This window comes from Trachurus japonicus, chromosome 3 (assembly GCF_045865225.1).
Source record: "Trachurus japonicus isolate A0001 chromosome 3, Traja_1.0".
Lineage (NCBI taxonomy): Eukaryota > Metazoa > Chordata > Actinopteri > Carangiformes > Carangidae > Trachurus > Trachurus japonicus.
This window is the reverse complement of record NC_140909.1, coordinates 37,978,326-38,001,417: the sequence shown is the minus strand read 5'-3', so window position 1 is coordinate 38,001,417 and position 23,092 is coordinate 37,978,326. Positions and strand designations below refer to the sequence as shown.

The 23,092-nt window shown below is 39.2% G+C and overlaps 1 protein-coding gene and 1 pseudogene across 2 annotated transcripts; both read right to left on the bottom strand.

Moving 5' to 3' along the window:
* Positions 1-1,129: 1,129 nt before the first annotated feature.
* LOC146990363 (N-acetyllactosaminide alpha-1,3-galactosyltransferase-like) lies at positions 1,130-13,304 on the bottom strand (annotated as a pseudogene). Its single transcript, XR_015035616.1, has 3 exons — positions 13,165-13,304; positions 2,282-2,419; positions 1,130-1,810 (listed from the first exon to the last, which is right to left on the bottom strand). The product of XR_015035616.1 is annotated as an N-acetyllactosaminide alpha-1,3-galactosyltransferase-like (transcript).
* Positions 13,305-14,229: 925 nt separating this feature from the next.
* Positions 14,230-22,019, bottom strand: LOC146990362 (N-acetyllactosaminide alpha-1,3-galactosyltransferase-like). Its single transcript, XM_085772993.1, has 3 exons — positions 21,982-22,019; positions 18,532-18,669; positions 14,230-14,914 (listed from the first exon to the last, which is right to left on the bottom strand). The coding sequence occupies exons 1-3, from the start codon at positions 22,017-22,019 to the stop codon at positions 14,230-14,232; spliced, it is 861 nt and encodes a 286-aa protein (XP_085629119.1).
* Between the last annotated feature and the right edge of the window lie 1,073 nt (positions 22,020-23,092).

The window sequence follows — 23,092 nt, the reverse complement described above, 5'->3', positions numbered from 1 at the left end:
GATAACATATTTTGTCACCATATCCATTCGCTATAATATGTTGAATAATGTGTATTTGACTTTTAAATGTATTGGGGGAAAACTTCGGGTAAAAACAAAATTCATATAAAAAAGTATAACTGGTCCAGTGGCTGTTAAAATATTAGAATCTATGTCTGACAATTTTTAATTTTGAAATGGTACCCAGATGAAGCCCACCTATTACCCATGTTGAGTTTAGCCCATGTACTGCCCATATGGGTTGCCCATGTGGGTCCCAACAACAAAGCCCACTCTGAGCCCATGCCCAGCTGAAGCCCAACTAGCCCAAGTGAGGCCCATATGGGCCCCAACTGACCGTGTTTGCAGGGTACTTGTTACCAGTGTCGGTGATGGTCGGGAATCGGTCCGCGGCTCCAGTGCTTCACTCAGACTGTATTTCTTTTTCTTTGTGGTCCTTACTGCTGCTGCTGAGACAGAGAGAGAGAGAGAGAGAGAGAGAGAGAGAGAGAGAGAGAGAGAGAGAGAGAGAGAGAGAGACTTGGCAGCATCAGAGACAGTGCAGCTAGCAGCCCCAGCCCTCCTACTCTGCTGCATGTAGCTTCACTGAGCTCCGTCATTGGCTGGAGAGAAAACACAGACTCTCTCGCCATAGATATCTATGCTCTCTCGCGACTCTCTCGCTCTCCACCCAGAAATGTCCACGTGCATAACAAAACAGAGCAAAAGACCAAAATACAGGCAGAGCCACCACCACACAGCACTAGAAGCCCATAGGTGATGATTAAGATGGACTTCATTTGTACAAGTCTAATGTTTATTTTTGGGCACAAAACTCCAGGTCCAACCTTTAAACTGCACAAATATATACTCTTAACATTGTATATAAAAGTGTGACGTTATCCACCACTCTGTTGATTGATTTATCATCAGCTTTGTTGTATACAAATGCACATGGCACAGAGGAGGGTTAGCAAAACAGTGGAAAAGCGACCAGACTTGTATAGTTCCTCTTTAATTCCACTGCTTTTAGATGTGACACTAGGGAAGTGAAGCAAACCTTGTGTGGATTTTGTGCCAATAACCAGCCCTTGTAGTAAACACTTTTTTTTCCAACAAATTCATTCAAGTTCACCCTCTGTGAGCCACTCTACCGAGTACGGAGTGTGTCATATTTTTCTCTGCCCATACCAGGCGGGTGATGTGTATGTCCTTGTTACCAATATTCCGGTCCCAGCAATACTCAGGGGAGAGCAGCTTGCTTGGTTTGTGGAGCCAGAAGTACTTGTTTAGATGACTTTCATCATGCCACAGAGCCTCCACATTATTTAATTTGTCCTCCATGATGTTTTGATAGCAGGCATCAACTAATTTCTTGACATTTTCCCAGAATCCTCCAAAGATAGCAGCATGGTAGTAGAAATCTCCAGTTTCCATGTAGGCTTTTGATTTTGGGTTTCTGTCATAGGTGAATCTGCGCTTTGGAAGTTTGTAAAAGTGGGCATAGAGCAAAGCCACAGAATCGCCTAGAGCCTCTGGGCCAAATCTCCCTTTAAACTCTTGATCCACATCAAAGCAGAAGACATAATCAAAGTGGTGACGAATCTCTGATTCTATGACTTATGATATTGTCTTCATGCGCATCATAGAGATGTCCTGCCACCTTGAGTGCTTTTCCACATGCTTAATCTTTAGGCTTCGCTGAGGAGCTAGCTCAATGTGTGGTACCTCCTTTGGTAGATCTGTAAATATGTAATATGTCACTGGTAAACTCAACATAAAGTGTTGTTCTGCAGAGGTTAGGAAGGTCTTGAGGTATGCATCCAGGTACCTTAGAAACAGACAGAAAAGATATTCAATGCTGATCCTATAAATTATAATTATGTGAAAAATACCACAAAAATATTATGTTTTTTTCCCATCCCATCTTATTGCTTTTAGTCTTCATCAATAGTAAAATATTTTCTTTGGATTTCCGAACATTGCACATGATGCCGCAGAAGTGGAAGTGTTCACCAACAGTGAAAACAATGTCTGTGCCCATTCGAATGGGCACATAAAATCTGAAGGATGACGTAGGGTTCAGGGGATTCTTGGGAACACTATGAAATGGGGCATTGAAAAGGAAGAATAAAACAATTATCCCTCTTCCTCTACCGTCGGAAAAAACATTGTGACGTATCAAGTTGGTCTTTAATATTTACCGTATGTTCAGTCTGTAACTGGTCTAACTGTACTTTTTGTTCCGGTGGTTTCTTCTGCACCCAGATATTGAAAAATAATATAAACACAATGTACAAACCTTCCTACAGCAAACACAGTGAGGGCCACAGAAGAATTGTGTTTGACATGCATTTGGTCGAGAAGATGGGGGTTAAACACCCCCTCCCAGATGATGGGAGCTTTCCAAGATGTGATCGTCCGAACGTCTTTTCTTGCTCTGAAAAGACAGATGAAAACAAATGATGATATTCTATAGGTCAATGGTCCGGGTGTAAGGAGGATTCTAATATGTACAATTTAATTTCATTAATGGATAGTTACATGGATGAATTGTTTGAAAGAAAAAAATGCCAAATTGTATGTAAATGACGGTCTCATGGTCAAAGAGCTAATAGAGTTTCACTGATCGATTGTTTCAATCATATACTTTGAATAAAACAGGTCAGATATACACAAATTCCACTTGTCAGCTTTGCTGTACAATCCTCTGGAAAAAAAGAAGGTCTGGACTGGGTCATTTAAATTGATATAAAACCTATTGTAATCATGATAGTGATAGCTTGACTTCAATACTGATTCTGAACCCAGACCCATTTATCCTTGAAGGAAAATTAAGTGGGGTGAAACACAGACCAAGTTGAATGCATGGAACACATTTTTGAAGTTTTTTTTGAAATAGCGCCACCTATTGTCAGAGATCTGGAATGTTGCATATATGTCACATCGGGCGTTTTTGGTAATAGTAGACTTGCCAGCCCATAGGGCCCCATTGTGAACCCGGAAATGTTGAGTACCCCAAAGTTTTATGTTAGAAATAGATAGTATGGGTCCCCAGTATTCAGAAACTGCCGGATGCTAACTTATATATATTGGGCAATTAGCATAACTGACATAATTAGCATAAATTAGCATAATTGTCTATATGGGCAATATTTCAACAAAATTGACTTGGCTGATCTGGGCAATATTGGAGTGGTTTTAGGGGTTATTGATGATGCTGAATCCATTTCTGACATTTTCGAAATTCAAAATGGCTGTCTAAACCGGAAGTGACCAGATTTTAACCGCCAGTGGGCCGATTTTGATGGATTTCAAAATTTGGTCATCGGTTTAGACAGCCATTTTGAATTTTGAAAATGTCAGAAATGGATTCAGCATCATCAATAACCCCTAAAACCACTCCAATATTGCCCAGATCAGCCAAGTCAATTTTGTTGAAATATTGCCCATATAGGCAATTATGCTAATTTATGCTAATTATGTCAATTATGCTAATTGCCCAAATATATAAGTTAGCATCCGGCAGTTTCTGAATACTGGGGACCCATACTATCTATTTCTAACATAAAACTTTGGGGTACTCAACATTTCCGGGTACTCATTGTTGGCAAGTAGACTATAACTTAAATTGTCACTTGAAAGTAAATGGGCTTGACATTTTCTTTTGCTCTGTAACACAAATTTGACCTTTTATTTGCATTTCCATAACATATATCAAAATTACAAATTTGCTGGTTACTATTAACACATTTTTAAGACAAGTTTCACCACAAAAAAGGGCAAACACTATAGAAATGCGAATATTGCCTCATATTGAAGGCTTTAACCAGTTACTGAAGCCTAAAAGCTGTGCAACCACAATTTTCTTTCCAACTACAAATACCTTGACATCTGGATGGACAGTTGTCTTAATTTTAAGCACCATATCACCACCCTCATTGCTAAACTAAGAACAATACTTGGCTTTCTATACAGAAATAAGCACCGTTTCCCTACTCACCACAGGAAAAAAATTGGAGACACTATTTTTTCTCTGTTTTAGAGTATGGAGATGCCATCTATGGAAGAGCTGCTAGTTCCACTTTGATTCCACTAGATGCTGTTTACCACTCAGCCTTACATTTCATTTGCAATGATTCATATAATACTCATCACGGCACTCTTTATCAAAATGTCGGCTGGTCATTTCTGACAGTAAGGGGAAAACAGCATTGGTTTTTATCCATTTTTAAAGCCCTGTCACAGTTATTGTCTCTTTATTTATCATCTCTGTTAACTATGAAATCACAAAACATTGGTACCCACTCACAGAACTGATAGTTGGGTCATATTCCATTCGTCAGAACTGAGCTGGGTAAAACGTCCTTCTCTTACAATGCACCACATGGGACCCTCTCTCCCATCAGTGCAGCAGTCCAGAACCCTTGTCTCAAACCTGGTTCATGACTGTTTGACTGTGTTAACTTTTCTTATTTGTTTCCAAATATTTTCTTATGTAAATTCTCATTCTTCTTTGCTGTATTTGTTGTTCTGTATACAACATTTTATTGCATGTCTGATGATTGTCAGTACATCCTGAACACTGTATCCTATTTTGTTACAAAAATACAGCAAAAAAGCATAATTACATTAATATGGGACCAGCATGGGATACTAAAATCTTGTTCATTTACTGAGAAGAGTGTCTCTGCTAAATCTGTGATTCAATTTCCGGACTGATATATCATTTTATTAAATATTGATTGAATTTGACATTATTTTTATCTTAACAATTTTAAATTATGTTTTAAATTGAACAACATAGAGTATATTAATTCAAAATATCTGAATCACCTAATTTAACTGAGCAGTTCTTTGCCATTTTTCTCATTGTGACAGAGGCGTCACATGGTATTTTTCCTGACTTTTTTTAGGCTAAGGCCCGATGTGACGTATATGTCACAGCAATATTTTCTTAAGTTGTTTTATATGAGTTTCTTCAAAAAATGAGGTCAGAACAGGTCAAATACAACAAGGGACATGTTATAAAAGGATTTGCATTGTGAAATGGGTGGTGGCTTATTTTATTGACACAAAGCAAGCTTTTTAAAAGTAGCTGCCTCTGTGAAATGTGCCAACTCTGCTGGCCACCATCTTGGAAATGTTGTCATGGATAGAGAGATTCACAGAGAGTCATGTGACTGCACCAGGATGTTGAGTAGATGTCACTTAGGGACTTCATGAGTTAAAAGTTCAACATCAATATGTGTAAGGGGCTTTCCAGGACACTTGAAGGCGGTGTGACACCCGTGTCACCGTGGGTCCTTATGGGTTAAAATCAATTTCTTAAAATTGGTATCGAAAAGAAGAAAAAAAAAACTAGAAAATGTACCTGCAGAAATTTTGAGAGTGGGGGCTCCTGGGGGTGACCTTAAGGTCAAGCGTGAAACATTATATAGAGATAGATAATCAGACAGACACATGATCATCTTTCCCTGAGCACTCATATTGAGGGGCTGTCAACCTGTATGTGTGTGTGTGTGTGTGTGTGTGTGTGTGTGTGTGTGTGCGTGTGCGCGTGCAAGATTATGTATTAGTCAGTGCATGTGTGTGTTTGTGTGCGAGCATGTGTGTGTGTGTTGGACTTCAACATCTTTTGGGAACGCAGGCACCTCTTTAAGGCAGATGGATTTAGCCTTAACAAGTCAGGAGTACAGCTGCTAAGTGCCAACATCTTTTACTTTTTGCGTCAGGCACCAGCAGTCCCTGTCAAGGACAAGAGACAAGACAATCCAAAATAACAGATAAGACGGCGCTCTGGTGAGGGCGCTGAGTTAAGGATTGACAACGGAGGACAGCAGACTCAGAAAGAACCTGCAACGTCATCATCTGCACCCCAGCAAGTGGATTATACACCAGCCCCAACAACATCGTCATCTGCACCCCAACAAGTGGATTATCCACCAGCCCCATCAACACAACACGAGGAGTCTCCCTTAGCCCCAAAGGGGGAGTCTCCCCCGGCCCCAACAGGAGACTCCAAACCTTCACCCCCCGGACCCTACCCAGCCCCCAACTCTCTCCATTTAGTCTTGACTCCCCATTTCTGGATTTCCCTGACAGGATGAAGAGCTTCATCACTACTGGAATCCAACTAACACCACGCCAGGGTCTCATATTTTCCCCCATTAACCCCCCACATCGTCCACCCCCTCCCATTCCACCGCGTCAGAAACAACCCTCGACCAAAAGCAACCGAGCCCCCCCACCTCCTCTGAATCATCATATCATTGAGTCTGAATGATATGTGCCGGGTCCAGGCTGCAATACTGATATCAAGAATGCTCTTTCCCAGGAAAAGTCAGGGCCCTATGGAGTTCAGGCAGCTTTCTCAATCCCTGTGGTGGGGGGCGACCGCCATTCCGAAGGACCGCCATTCCGACGGTCTGCCAGTCTGAAAATTCCCGAAGGTCCGTCATTTCGAACTTCCCGAGGGGCCGCCGTTCCGAATGTGTTTTATTTTGAAAATTGACCGGATTCTCTCGTGGTTTGACTTCCTGCCCGGCTTGACACGACGCACCGCGGGGACAGCGCCCGACCGGCCCCTCCCCCTCCCCCTCCAAAGTTTCACCCAGGTGCGAGTCTGATGCATTACATCCATGGTCTGATGCAGCCGCGGCACTCCTGCTGAAAATAAATGTCCTTGCTCTGTGCTTTGGTTAGGTTTAGGCAATGTAGAAAGGAGTTGGTTAAGTTTAGTAAAAAGGTTAGGTAGAGGCCAATAAAATCGCAGTTAATATATATCTCCCCCGGGAGTCGAACCCTGATCCACCGCGTCAAAAGCAGATGCTCTGACCACTACGCTACCACCACAATTAGGCTTGTTTACTCCGTGCCGTAACCCATTCAAGATTTTTTCAGGTTCGGAATGGCACCCTTTCTTTCAGGTTCGTAATGGCACCTTTTTCCCATAAATAATTAAGGGTCGGCATTCCGACAAATTAAAGTAAACGTTCGGAGTGGCGGCCCTTCGGAATGGCACCCTGGAACCGGTCAGTGGTCAGAGCATTTAGATCCGTGTGTCCCACCTGAGCTCTCTATTAATCCATTGGATCATGGGCGGCACACACACACACATATTATAGGTGCGTGATTGTCGCTGCAGCTGCTGCCTGTTCGTCACTATATGACGAGTTGGGCCTTGTAGCGATTTGTGTTTATTTATCTAAACAGAGCGCGAGAGAGATGAACACACATGCTGTCATTATGCATCGGATCAAATGTCATTCTGTCCCTTAGTCCGTCCAGCTCTCTGTCCACACTCTCCATGGCGGAAACGATTGCCACGCGCAAAACCCTCATTTACATATTGCTATTTGCACGTGTTTTCATTTAGCGGGTTACTCATAGTAGATCACCTGTTTTGTGTGCACTAACCAAACACGCAATATTTTAGCGGGCGCAAACAATATAGCGCCCCCTATCTGGGATCTTAGTAAATCCGGCCCTTAATCACACTCCAGGATGTCGGTGCCAATACCTGTGAAAAGATATCCTGAGTAGGGGGGCTGACCCCTGCAGCAGACAAAGGGGTGTGGAATATACCTGAGGGGGCGTTCCTCAAGTATAAATGTTTAGGTCTCTCTATTGTCGTTGTCTTTTCTTTACCATCATCCACTCGGATATGAATTGACCTTTTCTTGCAAGGAAATAAACACATGTCGGCCGGCAAGGCTCTATTTCATTCTTCACCAGCAACAGAGAATTTCCACGACACAGACAATAAGTAAACTTGACTGATTGTCAATGAGGTTGTACAGTGGGATCCCCAACCATCGCTTATATTTATAGGATTTTTTAAATTCTTTTTTCAGTCTTAAATTTAATTCAAGGTGGCATTAAAAAGGTCTTAAAAAGTCTTAAATTTGACTTGCTGAAACCTGCAGATACCCCTGATACTAGAGCGCATGCGCAGGACAGCGTGCACGTTGACTGACAGACGGGCCATCCAACCAAAGTTGTCTGAGACTAATTTGATTGGTCGGCCAAATTTTAGCCCCTACTCCTTACACAGATGACCAAATTTCATCATTGATATGTCAAATCACTTATGTCATCAATTAATGTCTAATACTTAACCGATATACTCATATTTTTATATTTTTGCCACAAAATGAGCCGCCCGGGATGGTAACTTTAAGTGAGTTTTTAAAATACCTGATGTGGACATTTTTGACCACTAGGGGGTGCATTTTCTCCACTGATTTCACACTGGAAATAGTTATCCTCATCATATTGGTCCAGTTGTGTATTTTTTGATTATTTTTCGAATTTCACTTTTCTTTGTCCAAAAAGACACACCAAAAAACATCCAAATACCTACTGCTCGTCTGTAATGTCCCTCTTGTATTGAAGCCCCGACATGAGAAATTGTTCCGCTGGTCAGTGCAAATCTCGCAGGAAGAGCAGTGAACTGAGACACTGGGAGCTTCCGCTACAAACAAGCTTAAAATGTATATATATTTTTTTTCGGAACAATTTCTCATGTCGGGGCTTCAGTACAAGAGGGACATTACAGACGAGCAGTTTGGAGGTATGTGGATGTTTTTTGGTGTGTCTCTTTGGACGAAGAAAAGTGGTATCCATTCACAACCATTATATGGACAAATACTGCTGCGCGGACCCCCCCATAACTCAGAGAAGGCACGGATGACTCTGAAAATTCTCACAGCTCTTAGTTGACATGAGGGTGAGTAGATAATGAGTGAAATTTGAATTTTGGGTGAACTATCCCTTTAATTAGGGAAAGTGGATTTTTGTTCACTTTTAAAATGACCTAAAAACGGCATACGTTAATATTTTTTCCCATTTTTTTAATAAATATTTTTTTCCACTTAACTATAATTCTAGAAGCTGATGCTCTTGTTGTGTTTTGATACAGTAGTAGCTGTCTCACCAACGCGGCCAGACACAACCAGTCATGTTAGCCCCTCTCATTCTTATCTGTATTGTAATTGGTGGACACCTGTCTGCACCTGTGGGGAGGAGGTAGGTCTTGTTTATGTACTGTAGGGTGCCCTCACCAGTAACTTACTTAGCCTGATTGTTGTTAGGCTAGTAGAGCGCCATTAAAACTATGTTAAGATGATTTTCTGTGCTTAAAAATAAAAAAAAAAACTTAAAAAAGTATCTCACCTAATGGAACTGGACACTGGACACTATAGGCACTACATCAGGGGTACTCAAATACAAATCTTCAAGGGTCACAAAGATGTTTTTCAATGGCTCGAATGTCCATTTTTTGAGGTCGGTCAGGCCACATGTTATAAATTGTACTGTAATATTCAAAATATGTCCTTTTTATTCAAAACAACAACAAAAATTGAATAAAATATAATTTCCATTTTGACAAAATTTAAATAAATACTTGAATAAAACAAGAAACGCCACCTGTCATGGAACTAAAACAAATAGGATTAACAGAGGGTTAAAAAATCAAGAATGCTAAAATCAAACCAAATGTTCAGTTTAGCAATTAACAACAACAAAAAAAAACAGCACCTCCATAGAGTCCTTTGGTAAACAAACATATCAAGATCTCAGGAATCAGAGTGTAATGACAGACATTTTACATTCTAAATGTGTCAGTGTGAAACACTGCTTAATGAGAGAAATGGCATCTTGTGTCTAGGGATGCACATGATTAACCGTTAACAATAACAAGAACTTTGACCGATTAATAGGCTACTATCAGTTATTTATTTATTTTATTAGCTTGCTGGCGTGTCGAAGAGGAAGGTCAGACAATAAATGTAGCCTACACGGACATAGATGTGAATCACCTGTAACAACGGCGCTGAAGAAAAAAAGAAATAAAAGAGGACGTCGCTGCTCTTCAGCCTGTTCACCTGCAGCTCCACAGAGAAGCTGTCAGAGGAGCTCTGCTGTTCCTTCAGTGTAGTGCAGGGGTACTCAAATACAAATTTTCAAGGGCCACAAAGATGTTTTTCAATGGCTCAAAGGTCAATTTATTGAGGTCGGTCAGGCCACATGTGATTTATTGTACTGTGATATTCAAAAGATGTCCTTTTTATGAACAGTTTTTTTTTTTTTTGAAAGCGTAGACCAAGATGTTCAGTGCATTTCCGGAGTTCTTTGTGATGAAAAGTCTCAGTTATGGCAACAACAAAAAGTCTATTTAAAATACAAATCAATCTCCCTCTTTTATTGAGTGTCAGTATCATGATGGAAATAAAGAACAAATGATAGACAGAGGTAGAGGAATACATGATATTGTCATACAAGTGAATTCCCAAAAGAGAAACACAAACACAATTGAATATGCCAACTTTATAATCCTAAACTCACAAAGTTTGGTGTTGCCCACTTGAGGTAGACTTGACGCTAGCTCCCTCGAGTGGTGTAAGGGTGAACTGCACAATATTGTTATTTTTGGTATTCACTCTTCAAACTGTGAAGCTGTGCTGCAGTGAGTCTGAACGTTGTCTGTTTCCAATGGCTGAATTTAATAGGGTATAACTGATGATAGGGTATAACTTTAATGCACACACAAACACGCACAAGGTGGTAAATAGACTTAGATAAACTGTAGACAATCCAAAGAAGAAAAAAAAAAGTTGGAATCTGTTTGACATAGCCTTTAAACCAAAAGGGCTACCCATTTGCTGTGTATGCAAGCAAGCAAGTTCTGATGATAAACTGCCCCCTCCGTGCTGGTATGTCTTTGACTGGGTGATTGGAACGGTGGAGCAGGGTGTGCTGATGTGCCAGATGGTGGCAGTCTATGCATAATGCATCATCGTCTTCAGTCAGACAGGTCCAAGCTGATCTGAGGTCAGCTGAATGACACAGGTTGCTTTTGTGTAGTTCATGCTAAGGGGTGTGGTGGGTTCTTGACATGTTATATTCATTTCTATCTCATTACGGTGCAGCAAACAGAACACAGTTTTGATGGCAGTGCACAGACAACGTGGTGCCTTAGTTAGTGTCATAGTCAGTCATCATAGTCATCATCTACTGTTCTCTCACCAAACCAAACATTGTCAGTTAAAGCAGAAGTAAGTGATATATTTGTGTTAATATAAGTCTTAAATAGTTATATCTTCCGACAGCAATCACTTACATAGAGTGTTTGGACCGAAACACGGGTCTGTCAGTCATTCTGCTCTGTTCTGAGCCGAGGAGAAAACATTTATCGTATCCTACAGTTTTTATCCAATGAAGAGAGAGAACGGCATGCAGGGCTGTGTGTGCAGCCAAGGGACGCCGTGAATGTGGTGACGTAGGGACGAGGACTGTTATGGTGCGTTCAAGGCAACTCGTAACTTGTGTTTTTCCGACCTGTGAAGTCGTAGGACCAGTTCGATCTGGTACGAGTTCACGGGTCGGAAGTTACGAGTGCCCGTTATAGTGACTTTCACAGGTAAAACAGGTCGGAAAAACACGAGTGGGTTGCCTGGAACGCTACAAAGCCGTAAGTTGTGACTTGAAGCTGTAATTTACGGTTTCAAAAGCCTGCCTGGAACGCAGCATTAGCCAAAACGACCGGATCGCTTACTTCTGCTTTAAGATATTATTCATTTGAAATAACCTGAAACAAATGAGCATATTTGTAGTGGAGCACCCGGTAAGATAAGATAAGATAAGATGAGATAAGATAAGATAAGATAAAACAATCCTAATTTTGTCATTCCATAATTAGGGGTACATTTCAGCATATCCAAAACCAGAAAAATCTGTATTCTTTTTTGAAAAATAAACTTGATGTCTCCATAGTATACCCCCTTAATGTGCTTAATTCATAATTTGCCAAGCTTAATCTTTAATGTCTATTTAAATATATTTGTGAAAATAATTATTGGATACATTATTTTGTCAACCGTGTTACGGACAAATGTTTGGTCATAGAAAGCATGTGTGAAGTGCTACAGATTTGATAACACATTTTCTTGAAAGCTTTCAGGTCCACTCACCAAGGGTTTTGAGGTTGTTTGTTTAACTAATTGGATTTAATGAATTTTGAGCGTTATCATGTCAATTCTGTGAGATATTACCATGAAGGATGGATCTTTTTTCCACATAAATCCACTGAAAACACTGAATTCAGAAATATTCACCATATTTATGTAATATCCCCTTATCCAGAGAGAGCCCCAATCGTCTTTGTTACAGTTTATCAGAGTATTTTAAACATTTATGACAAAAAAACCACACGTAACACAGTTGACAAAGTAACACGGTTGACAGCAGTGTACAGTTGAAACATCCAACAATGTCAACTGTGTTACTCCCTTTCAACTGTGGGTAACACGGTTGACAGGTAACACGGGCTGACATTTCAGCCATTTTTGGGGCCTTGTGCTAACTGCAGGCTTCTGATCCATCACCACATGACCTTAATTAACTCATGTTTTTGTACACTTTCCCTACATATTTGTCAATATAGCAACTAAAGAAAGTTCAAAAGAATATGTTGGTAACACAGTTGACGGTCAATTAACCCACTCTACGCGCACACCCTAATATTGAGAAAATATTGAAGAGGAGTAGTAGAAATTTACCATAGTATCTTCAAGTTTCCCTCCAAAAAGAAAAGTGGCATCACATGATGTTGAACTTTGGACTTTGGAGTGAACCATTGCTTGGTTATTGGGGAAGGGGTCAATTGGTAACACGGTTGACATGAGTTCTCGGACACTCACAAAATGAATTATTTAGTGTACATTAAAGCAAAAAATACTTTTAAAAACACATTTCTCGTGTTTTTTCACTGTTTTTGAATAACTATTTGTAAAAATTGTACACAATTTTTTTTTTTTTCTGTTCTCCTGAAGAGCAAAACTTTGTACTTAGCAAATCGGACATCCCAAAAACAGCTATTTCAGCACAGAATATGCATTTTTAACAAAAAATAAATGATGGGATCTGTTGGATTTTCATATCAAATAAAAGGGAAATGTGCCCTGACATAAAATTAGTAATTACATTAAATAAACTTTTAGCAAAGAATTTATAGTTGATGACCAAAGCCTAAGGACATGACATGTACCCCTAATTATAGAACAGCAAATAAATGTATAGCACAGATAATAAACAGCAAATGGCAATAGCAGTAAAAAGAAAGCAGTATTTGTAATAGAGTATGATTAATGAATAATAAGATTAAGAAAAATATATACATACTTTCCAACCCAATCATGTTTTTGTGTTGAGAACAGCTCACCCATTTTGGGTGAAGGAGCCGGACATTGATGGCGCTCTAGTGCAGTCAGAATGTCCATGGGGTTGGAGCCATTGTCCATCAGTGATGACAACTTGGCCATCATTCTCCTCTCTCCAACGACTTCCACCAGGTCCAGTGGACACCCCAGGACAGAGATGGACTTCTTGTCCAATTTGTTAAGTCTCTTCCTGTCTGAGATGCTGAGATGCTTCTGCTCCAGCAGACCACACAAAAAAATAACTGATGCCACCACAGTGTCATAGATGGTCTTTAAGGAGTGCCCCTTCACCCCAAACGACCTCACCCTTCTGAACAGATAGTTCTGACCCTTTACAGTGGTATTATCAATAAAGTCCAGTTCGTAAATTAACACGAAAGTACTTATAAGATGCAATCATATCAATGTCCATATTCATCCATGAGGGATATGAGTTTTTACACCTTCAGAAATCCAACACCAGCTCTTTAGTTTTACGCATTCATCTGGAGGTGATTCCGCAGGCACTAGTCTTCAATGATTATTGATATGACCCAGTAATAAGTTTGAGAAATAAATGACTAGAATTTAAAGAGGAACTATGCAGGATTTATAGCTTAACAATGCTACATTTTTTTGCCTTAATTAAACAGCTTTGGAGTAATTGTGATGGTTTAATAAATGTCTGCCTTCCATGTGCGTGTCACTTATTGCGTCACCGCGACACAAACGCGCCCCGTAACCGTAATCTCTTGTTGATGACAGATTAAACTACACAAATATACACTCTTTACGTCATATATAAAAGTGTCGTTATCCACCACTCTATTGATTGATTTTTCGTCCGCTTTGTTGTAAACAAATGCACATGGCCCAGAGGAAAGCGACCAGACTTGTATAGTTCCTCTTTAATTCCTCCACTCTATTTTTTTTAATTTAACCTTTATTTAACCAACCAGGAATAATCCCGTTGAGATTCAGAATCTCTTTTGCAAGGGGGTCCTGGCCAAGAGAGCAGCACAGTAGGTCCACATAACTCTACTCTACTCTACCGAGTACGGAGTGTGTCATAATGTTTCTCTGCCCATACCAGGCGGGTGATGTGTATGTCCTTGTTTCCACCAATATTCCGGTCCCAGCAATACTCAGGGGAGAGCAGCTTGCTTGGTTTGTGGAGCCAGAAGTACTTGTTTAGATGACTTTCATCATGCCACAGAGCCTCCACATTATTTAATTTGTCCTCCACAATGTTTTGATAGCAGGCATCAACTAATTTCTTGACATTTTCCCAGAATCCTCCAAAGATAGCAGCATGGTAGTAGAAATCTCCAGTTTCCATGTAGGCTTTTGATTTTGGGTTTCTGTCATAGGTGAATCTGTGCTGTGGAAGTTTGTAAAAGTGGGCATGGAGCAAAGCCACAGAATCGCCTAGAGCCTCTGGGCCAAATCTCCCTTTAAACTCTTGATCCACATCAAAGCAGAAGACATAATCAAAGTGGTGACGAATCTCTGATTCTATGACTTCTGATATTGTCTTCATGCGCATCATAGAGATGTCCTGCCACCTTGAGTGCTTTTCCACATGCTTAATCTTTAGGCTTCGCTGAGGAGCTAGCTCAATGTGTGGTACCTCCTTTGGTAGATCTGTAAATATGTAATATGTCACTGGTAAACTCAACATAAAGTGTTGTTCTGCAGAGGTTAGGAAGGTCTTGAGGTATGCATCCAGGTACCTTAGAAACAGACAGAAAAGACAATCAATGTTGATCCTATAAATTATAATTATGTGAAAAATACCACATAAATATTATGTTTTTTTTCTCCATTCCATCTTATCGCTTTTAGTCTTCATCAATAGTAAAATATTTTCTTTGGATTTCCGAACATTGCACATGATGCCGCACAAGTGGAAGTGTTCACCAATAGTGAAAACAATGTCTGTGCCCATTTGAATGGGCACATACAATCTGAGGGATGACGTAGGGTTCAGGGGATTCTTGGGAACACTATGAAACAGGGCATTAAAAAGGAAGAATAAAACAAATACCCTTCTTTCTCTACCGTCGGAAAAAAACATTGTGACGTAAGAAGTTGGTCTACAATATTTATACTTTATACTTTATTTACAGGATAGCCCCTTGAGATGTGCCATCTCATTTTCGAGGGGGTCCATGTTATCAACGGAAATACAATCATACTTAGTACATTATAATATACAAAGAAAGTAAGCAGAACAAACAACAAACAAACAAACAAAAAAGAGAACAGACACATGATACAATATAAAGACACAGACGCCCATTCACACACACTCACACACTACAATGCTCTATCGATCCTGAATCCCCCCATACAACACTCCAGTAAAAAAATAAAAATAAATAGATGAAATAAAATAAATACAGTAGTTGATTTGATTAGTTACACTTCATGTCAAAGGGGCCTTACATCACAGACAGGAGCAGGGTGTTTGAAGGTAGGTAAACAAAGCTGATTTAAAAAGATGTAGAGAGGATATGGACCTAATTGAACCAGGGAGATTATTCCAGTCAGCAGGGGCTTTGTATTTGAATGCACGTCGACCAGATTCTTTATTGATTCTAGGGGTAAAAAAGAAAAGTTGACCAGTATGCCTAAGGTTATATTGTGAACTGAAGGGAATCAAATATTGTTTCAAATATAGAGGGAAATTGAAGTAGTTGCACTTGAAAATAAATAATAACCAGTGCTTATGCCTTCTGGACTTGGGGGCCAGCCAATTCAAGGACTGGTACATATGACAGTGATGGGTCATATAAGGACACCTGAGAATAAATCTACATAAACTATTATACAAGACAGTAAGAGGACGAAGATTTGTTTCTGAGGTGTTCTGATAGATAACATCACCATAGTCAATTATTGGGAGTATCAGTTGTGTTATGATTCTTTTACGAACTTGAAAGGAAAAGCATTCAATAGACCGATAGAGGGATTTCAGCTGAAAATAGATTTTCTTGGAAACTGAGTCAATGTGGCATTTAAAGGATAGCTGTGGGTCAAGCCAAAGACCCAGGTATTTGAATTCTTCAGTTTTTACTAGTGCTGTTCCATCAATGAAACTAATACACCAGTTAGTACTTGCAGGTAAAGAATTGGGTCGAGTGCAAAACAACATGGTGTATGATTTTTTCTTATTCAGTTGTAATTTGTTTGAAGAAAACCAATTTTGGACTGAAATAAAGTCAGATTGTAATGAATGCTGGATTTGCGAAATATCAGAGCTAGACGAGTATATTACTGTGTCGTCTGCATATAAATGAATTTGGCAATGAGAACAAGTTTGTGGAAGATCATTGATAAAGATTGAGAATAGTAAAGGACCCAGGGATGAGCCTTGTGGCACGCCTTTATCAATGATCTTAAAACCAGACTGGCAACCTTGGAAAGAGACACATTGACTTCTATGATGAAGGAAAGAGTTGAAAAATAATAAAGAAACAGGAGAAAGACCAACAGAATACAATTTGTCCAAAAGAAGATAATGATCAACCATATCAAATGCTTTAGTAAGGTCAATAAATATAGCGCCTGTATGCATATTGTTATCAAATGCTGATGAGATATCACTGGTAACTTTTAGGAGTGCAGTGGTGGTCGAAAAATGTGGTCGAAAACCAGATTGATGAGGAGAGTAAGTTATGGTCATTAAGATATGAGGATAATTCATTAAAAATCAATTTTTCAAATATTTTTGTTATGGAATTGATAATTGAGATTGGCCTGTAATTATTGACATCTGTGGTGTCACCCCCTTTATGAATAGGGGTTACCCTGGCACATTTCCAGGATGAAGGAACTTTGCAAGTTGCTAAAGATAAATTAAATAGATCAGACAGAGGAAATGACAAAATGTGAGAGGCCAATTGGAAAAACTTAATCTCCAGACCATCTGGACCAGCACTGCATCCAGAGTTAAGATTATCAATAACACGTTGGACATCAGTTGGTGTGATTGTTCCAAAAGAGAAGGAACTACCACACCTACTCGGAGTTGGGAAAGATTCAGAGTAGGAGTGAGGGCCAGAACTACCAATGGTAGAAAAATGCTGGCTAAATGCCTCTGCAATTGATAGTGGTTCGCTGACACTTTCATTGTTTATTCTAAAATGCGTAGTGGGATTTCCTGTGGATTTATTAGTTATGCTATTTATTCTCCTCCAAAATTGTTTTGGGTTCTTAAAATCAGTGGCTAAACAATCTTTATAATAATTTGCTTTAGCATTTCTAGTATGTGTTTTACATTTATTCCTCAGCTCCTTGTAAGTGCTCCAGTCAGCAGGATCCTTTGTTGTACGGTGTTTTTTCCATGCCTTGTCTCTTTGTTTAAACAACTGTATGAGATCTCCTTTTATCCACGGCAGATGTCGACCCTTGACTTTAATTATTGTCCAGGGTGCATGTTTATTGATAACCTCAACGAATTCTGTATATAGAAAGTTCCAAGCGTCTTCAACAAATGGTATTAATTGAAATCTCTCCCAATTTATACTTAAAATATCGTGGATAAAGAGTTCAGGGTTAATATTATTAGCTTTTCGAACTTTGATAAATTTGGGAGGAAGATGGGGCATTTTGATTTTCCAGACGCAGAAGACAATTGAATGGTCACTGAAGGAGTCAGGTAATACCCCAGAGTGTGAGATTCTGTCAGGATGGGAAACTAAGATCCAGTCAAGCAAGGAGGAAGAACTGGGACCAACTCTCGTTGGTTCAGTGATCAATTGTGTTAGGTTTATGCCATTAAAAAGATTACGATCATTGTAAGAGGAACGATCTAACCAATTTGAGTTGAAATCACCCAGTATAATTTTTTCACTAGTGCAATCTAAAGAATTGATTGTGGTCAGAATACCTTTGGTAGTTTCAGCAGGAGCATTAGGAGGTTTATAGATGTTACCTATGATCAGCCGTTTGTTCTCATGTAATGTTATTTTAACAAAGAGGCATTCAAAGTGCAGAGGATTCACCGTTGGTGAGACTGGTTCTGAAGCCAAGTTTGAGGAGACATACGTCAAGAGACCCCCTCCTCTTGAGCCTCTGTCTTTTCTATATAAAACATAATTATCAAGTTTAACTTCATTATCAGAAATATTATTGTTCAACCAAGTTTCAGAAAGCGTAATTACATGAGGTTTATTATAGGCGAGCCAGGCTTTCAGTAGATCAATTTTAGGCCACAAGCTCCTAATGTTCAAATGAATGATATTTACCGTATGTTCAGTCTGTAACTGGTCTAACTGTACTTTTTGTTCCGGTGGTTTCTTCTGCACCCAGGTATTGAAAAATAATATAAACACAATGTACAAACCTTCCAACAGCAAACACAGTGAGGGCCACAGAAGAATTCTGTTTGACATGCATTTGGTCGAGAAGATGGGGGTTAAACACCCCCTCCCAGATGATGGGAGCTTTCCAAGATGTGATCGTCTGAACGTCTGTTCTTACTCTGAAAAGACAATAACAAATGATGATATTCTATAGGTCAATGGTCCCGGTGTAAGGAGGATTCTAAAATGTGCAATTTAATTTCATTAATGGATAGTTAAGTGGATGAATTGTTTGAAAGAAAATAATGCCAAATTGTATGTAAATGACTGTCTCATCGTCAAAGAGCTAATAGAGTTTCACTGATTGATTGTTTCAATCATCATTCTTGTTATGCCGTGCGTGAGATATCATTTTTGATCTAATCTCATCTAATATACTTTGAACAAAACAGGTCAGATATACACAAATTCCACTTGTCTAGACTGGGTCATTTTAATGGATCATTTAAAACCTATTGTAAACATGACAGTGATACCTTGACTTAAATACTGATTCTTAACAATACCTTTTGTTAAAATCAATTTGATAAAATGGTATTGGAAGAAAAAAAAAAAAAACTAGAAAATGTCCCCATTTTGAGAGTGGAGGCTCCTAGGGGTGAGTCAACAAACCCATGACCTTAAGGTCGAGAGTGACAGATTGTATAGAGATAGAGAATCAGACAGACACATCATTTTTCCCTGAGCACTCAAATTGGCTGTCAACCTGTCAGTGTGTGTTGGACTTGGACAATAAAGTAGGTTATGAACACCACAAACATCCTTGTTCCTAATAATCTGATACCTGTGTGTCAGTGACCTCAGAGGTTGCAACAGTCAGCTGCTTGGTCATCTGAGTGAGACTGAGTTCAAATGCACCTCTCAAACTCAGGTTTACAACTTAAGCATCCCTATTTGTAGTCACATAAAGTAAATAGTGATGGGCAAACAGTAGGGCCGGATCTACTAAAGGTTTGCGTGTATTAAAACGTGTGCAAACGTGTTTGCACGCGCAAACACATGTGGAACCTGATCTACTAACCGGACGCACCAAGGATTGCGTCTCTCAAATGGGCAAAATAGGAAGTGCAATCCATTTAGCATGTTTGCCTTGATGAATATGTAAATATGGGCGTTTCAGCCAGAACGTGCAAAATACTGGGAGGAGTAGATGCAAATAGATTGATTTAGCACGTGCAATGTGATTACCAAACCAGGAAGAGATTGCGGTGGCCATTTTTGCGTCTTTATTTTGAAAACCATGTAGTAACTGATACAACTTTGACAAAACTTATGCGTTTATTGATTTGGTACCTGTCAGAGCCCCATGATCTTACATTTCTGCATTTCCTCACGTCTGGGTAATTCTGTAACAGTTTTTCAGCCGTGTTAAATTTATTTTACGCGCTGTTATAATCCACTTGATCATGGGCGGCACACACACATATTATAAGTGTGTGATTGTCGCTGCAGCAGCTGCCTGTTCGTCACTACATGACGAGTTGGGCCCTGTAGCGATTTGTGTTTATTTATCTAAACAGAGCGTGAGAGAGATGGACACACATGCTGTCATTGCGCTAACCAAACACGCAATATTTTAGCGGGCGCAAAAAATTTAGCGCCCGCTATCTGGGATCTTAGTAAATCCAGCCCTTAGAGTACTGAATCACTAGAATCAGTTCATTAAAAAGAGTCGTTCAAGAGATCCGTTCCAAATCATTCAATGCTTGTCGGCAACCCTGACTGCCTAGTGTTTAGTCTGACCCACTGAACCGAACCATTCATGATTCAGGCCTGAGGCTCACATTTACTGTGTAGAACGTTCAGTGAACTTATCAGTATGTCACATACTGATACGTTCACTGAATGTACTACACAGATTTTTGCAAGCAACACAACACTACTTTCTGTAGTATATGTTCAGTGAACTTGAGGTTTGCGAACGAGTCAATGTGTGAACGTCTGTGTAGTACATTCAGTGAACATATCGTTTATCACTATGTTCAGCCCTGAGTGACAGTTCATTCAGTGAATGTGCTGATGAATGGTACGTTCACTGAATGTGCTACACAGACGTTCACAAGCGACACCACAACACGTTTGCTAACAATATGCTACTTTGAGTAGTATGTTCAGTAAACCCTAACTTTCTCAAATAAAGGAGGAAAGAGAAGCAAAACAGCAGAACAAAAACTATGGAATGTGGATGTCAGATGGATGTAATTGTATTTTTGTGTAATGTTGAGAACCTTAAGTCAAGTAAGTTAGACTTACCTAAAATTAAAAGTTATGTATGTACTAACAAACTAAAGTTTCTAAACAATATTACACCATTTGAATAAAATGTCCTAACTTCCGAACCTATGGCCAAAAAGGTTAGATCCCTTACCCAAAGTTTAGGGTGATGTTGAAATCATCGTCCATCAGTTTTCTTTCACTGGACAACGGCAGTTTGCCTTGAAGGTTGGGGCTTGTCAAATACCTGATTTAAAAGAAACTGGATTAAAACCATTTCGAAGTAATTCTTACAAATTAATTACATTGGCTGAAATTAGGCTTTTGGTACTTACCATAAATAGGGCAAGGAAATGAAAAACAACAGAAGCCAGAGCCATGACTTTGCAATGGGAAAACTGGAATGATGCAAAATCACACAAACACACACAAAAAAAACCCTTCAGTTAAACTGAAAATAAATAATGTAAATGTTGTAAAGTGCACACAGTGCATAATTGTTGAGTTTATCCGAGATCTACATGTTCCACTAGAGGAAATCGTTTTTGCATAAAGACAGCATAAAACAAAACAACCTCACAAAGAGAAAAGTATACAGTAGGGGTGGTCTGGTCTGAGCCACTCATTAATTTTCATACAGAAAATGTTGTCACTGAGAGACCATCACTGGAGACATATCTCTGAAAGGTAAGAGATTACCTCATACCTCATAGCTGTGACAATGTGAACAGGTTTCCAGCAAATAAAATTAGAAGAAAGTTAAAGTTCTCTGTTGGCTTGTGGATGAAATGGCACCTTCAAGAAAATAACATTTAAGTGACACAGAAATAAAATTATTTACACAGACATAACAGTTTAATGCATTTTTAGTGCTGCAAAAGTTAACACGTTCATTTTGGTGATTGATTTTAACCCTTAGATGCATAAGTGGGGTCAAAAATGACCCCATGGCTTGTTATTCTTCAAAATCTTTGAAATTAAAAGTAATTATAATTTCATATTCCAGGTATTCCTCATAAAACATGTTTGTGACATGAGGCCATTTGTATTTTAAAAAAATATTTCATTAACTTTAAGAAATTGCAGTTTTTGTATCACTACCCCACTCTTCCATAAGTGGGGTCAAAAACGACCCCAAGCATTTCCTATGGAATTTCCAAGGAACCTTTGATTCTTATCAACACTGACTGTCAGTGTACATTTACTGTCCCACTTACACATCTGATGTCAGTAGTCTCACCACCCAGGAGGTCATGTTTACGCAGCAACATACATGTAAGTATTATCTTCATTTATGAACTTATTTTCCACATCCATGACTTTTCTGTGATAGTATTACGTCGTATTATTGTCATCAAATTAGCCTACTTTGTACTTCTTACAAAGTAGTTGTTGTTACAAAGTAGGCACTATTTAGCTTAACTGCAAAGTAATGTTAGTACTTTGATGTTAGCTAGTATAAGGTAGCTAACATTACTGCATTTGTTGTGTAGAGATTGAGACTTGTAATATATCTATAACTTCCCTGTAATAAAAGCTAACCCGTTATACGATTATTGATTATTGATGTGATGTGGTGTGTGCACGTGCGTGTGCGCATGCATGTCTGTGTATTTACATAAATATTACATATTATATTTTACATATTTATATAAATGCACAGACATTTACTTACATAGCTACGTATTAATTTATACAGTAGTTTTGTGTGCCATTCAAACATTGTCCTTTTTATGTTTTCTCATCTAAAGTATCATGGCTGTTATAGGAGGCCAGCTAGGATTCCCGAGGACCTTGCCCGACAAATGATCCTGTTGCACACAGAGAGAAGAGAGAAGATGTTTGTGTGTTTACATATGCATGGACAGTGTTATGGTCCCCGGACCTACTCAATGCTCTTTGTTTATCCTCCATAGTCAAACAGATAGACGGACACACAAACAATGGATTTTGACATTTTTGATACCTGATTGATTGTTTTGTGATCAAATGTGAATAAAAAGTGATAAATGAACATGTCAAAAATGAAATCACTCTTTTGTTGACCAAAATATAATGAAAATCATCATCTTTAACCAAAATTAAAGACATTTATTGCAAAAACGCATTGATTCTAATTGGGGTCATTTTTGACCCCACTCATGGAAGAGTGTAGGTATTGGTAGCTCATGCATCCAAGGGTTAAACATTTAAAGCAGAAGTAAGCGATCCGGTCGTTTTGGCTCATGCTGCGTTCCAGGCAGGCTTTTGAAACCGTAAATTACAGCTTCAAGTCACGACTTACGACTTTGTAGCGTTCCAGGCAACCCACTCGTGTTTTTCTGACCT

Bases quoted from the DNA above. Each gene is read 5' to 3' on its own strand.
- LOC146990362 (XM_085772993.1), bottom strand. From the start codon at position 22,019: ATGACCTCCTGGGTGGTGAGACTACTGACATCAGATGT. The intron at 18,670-21,981 runs GTAAGTGGGACA...TTGTCTTTTCAG, and splicing joins AGACTACTGACATCAGATGT to AGTAAGAACAGACGTTCAGA. The intron at 14,915-18,531 runs GTTTGTACATTG...TCTGTTTCTAAG, and splicing joins ACTGTGTTTGCTGTTGGAAG to GTACCTGGATGCATACCTCA.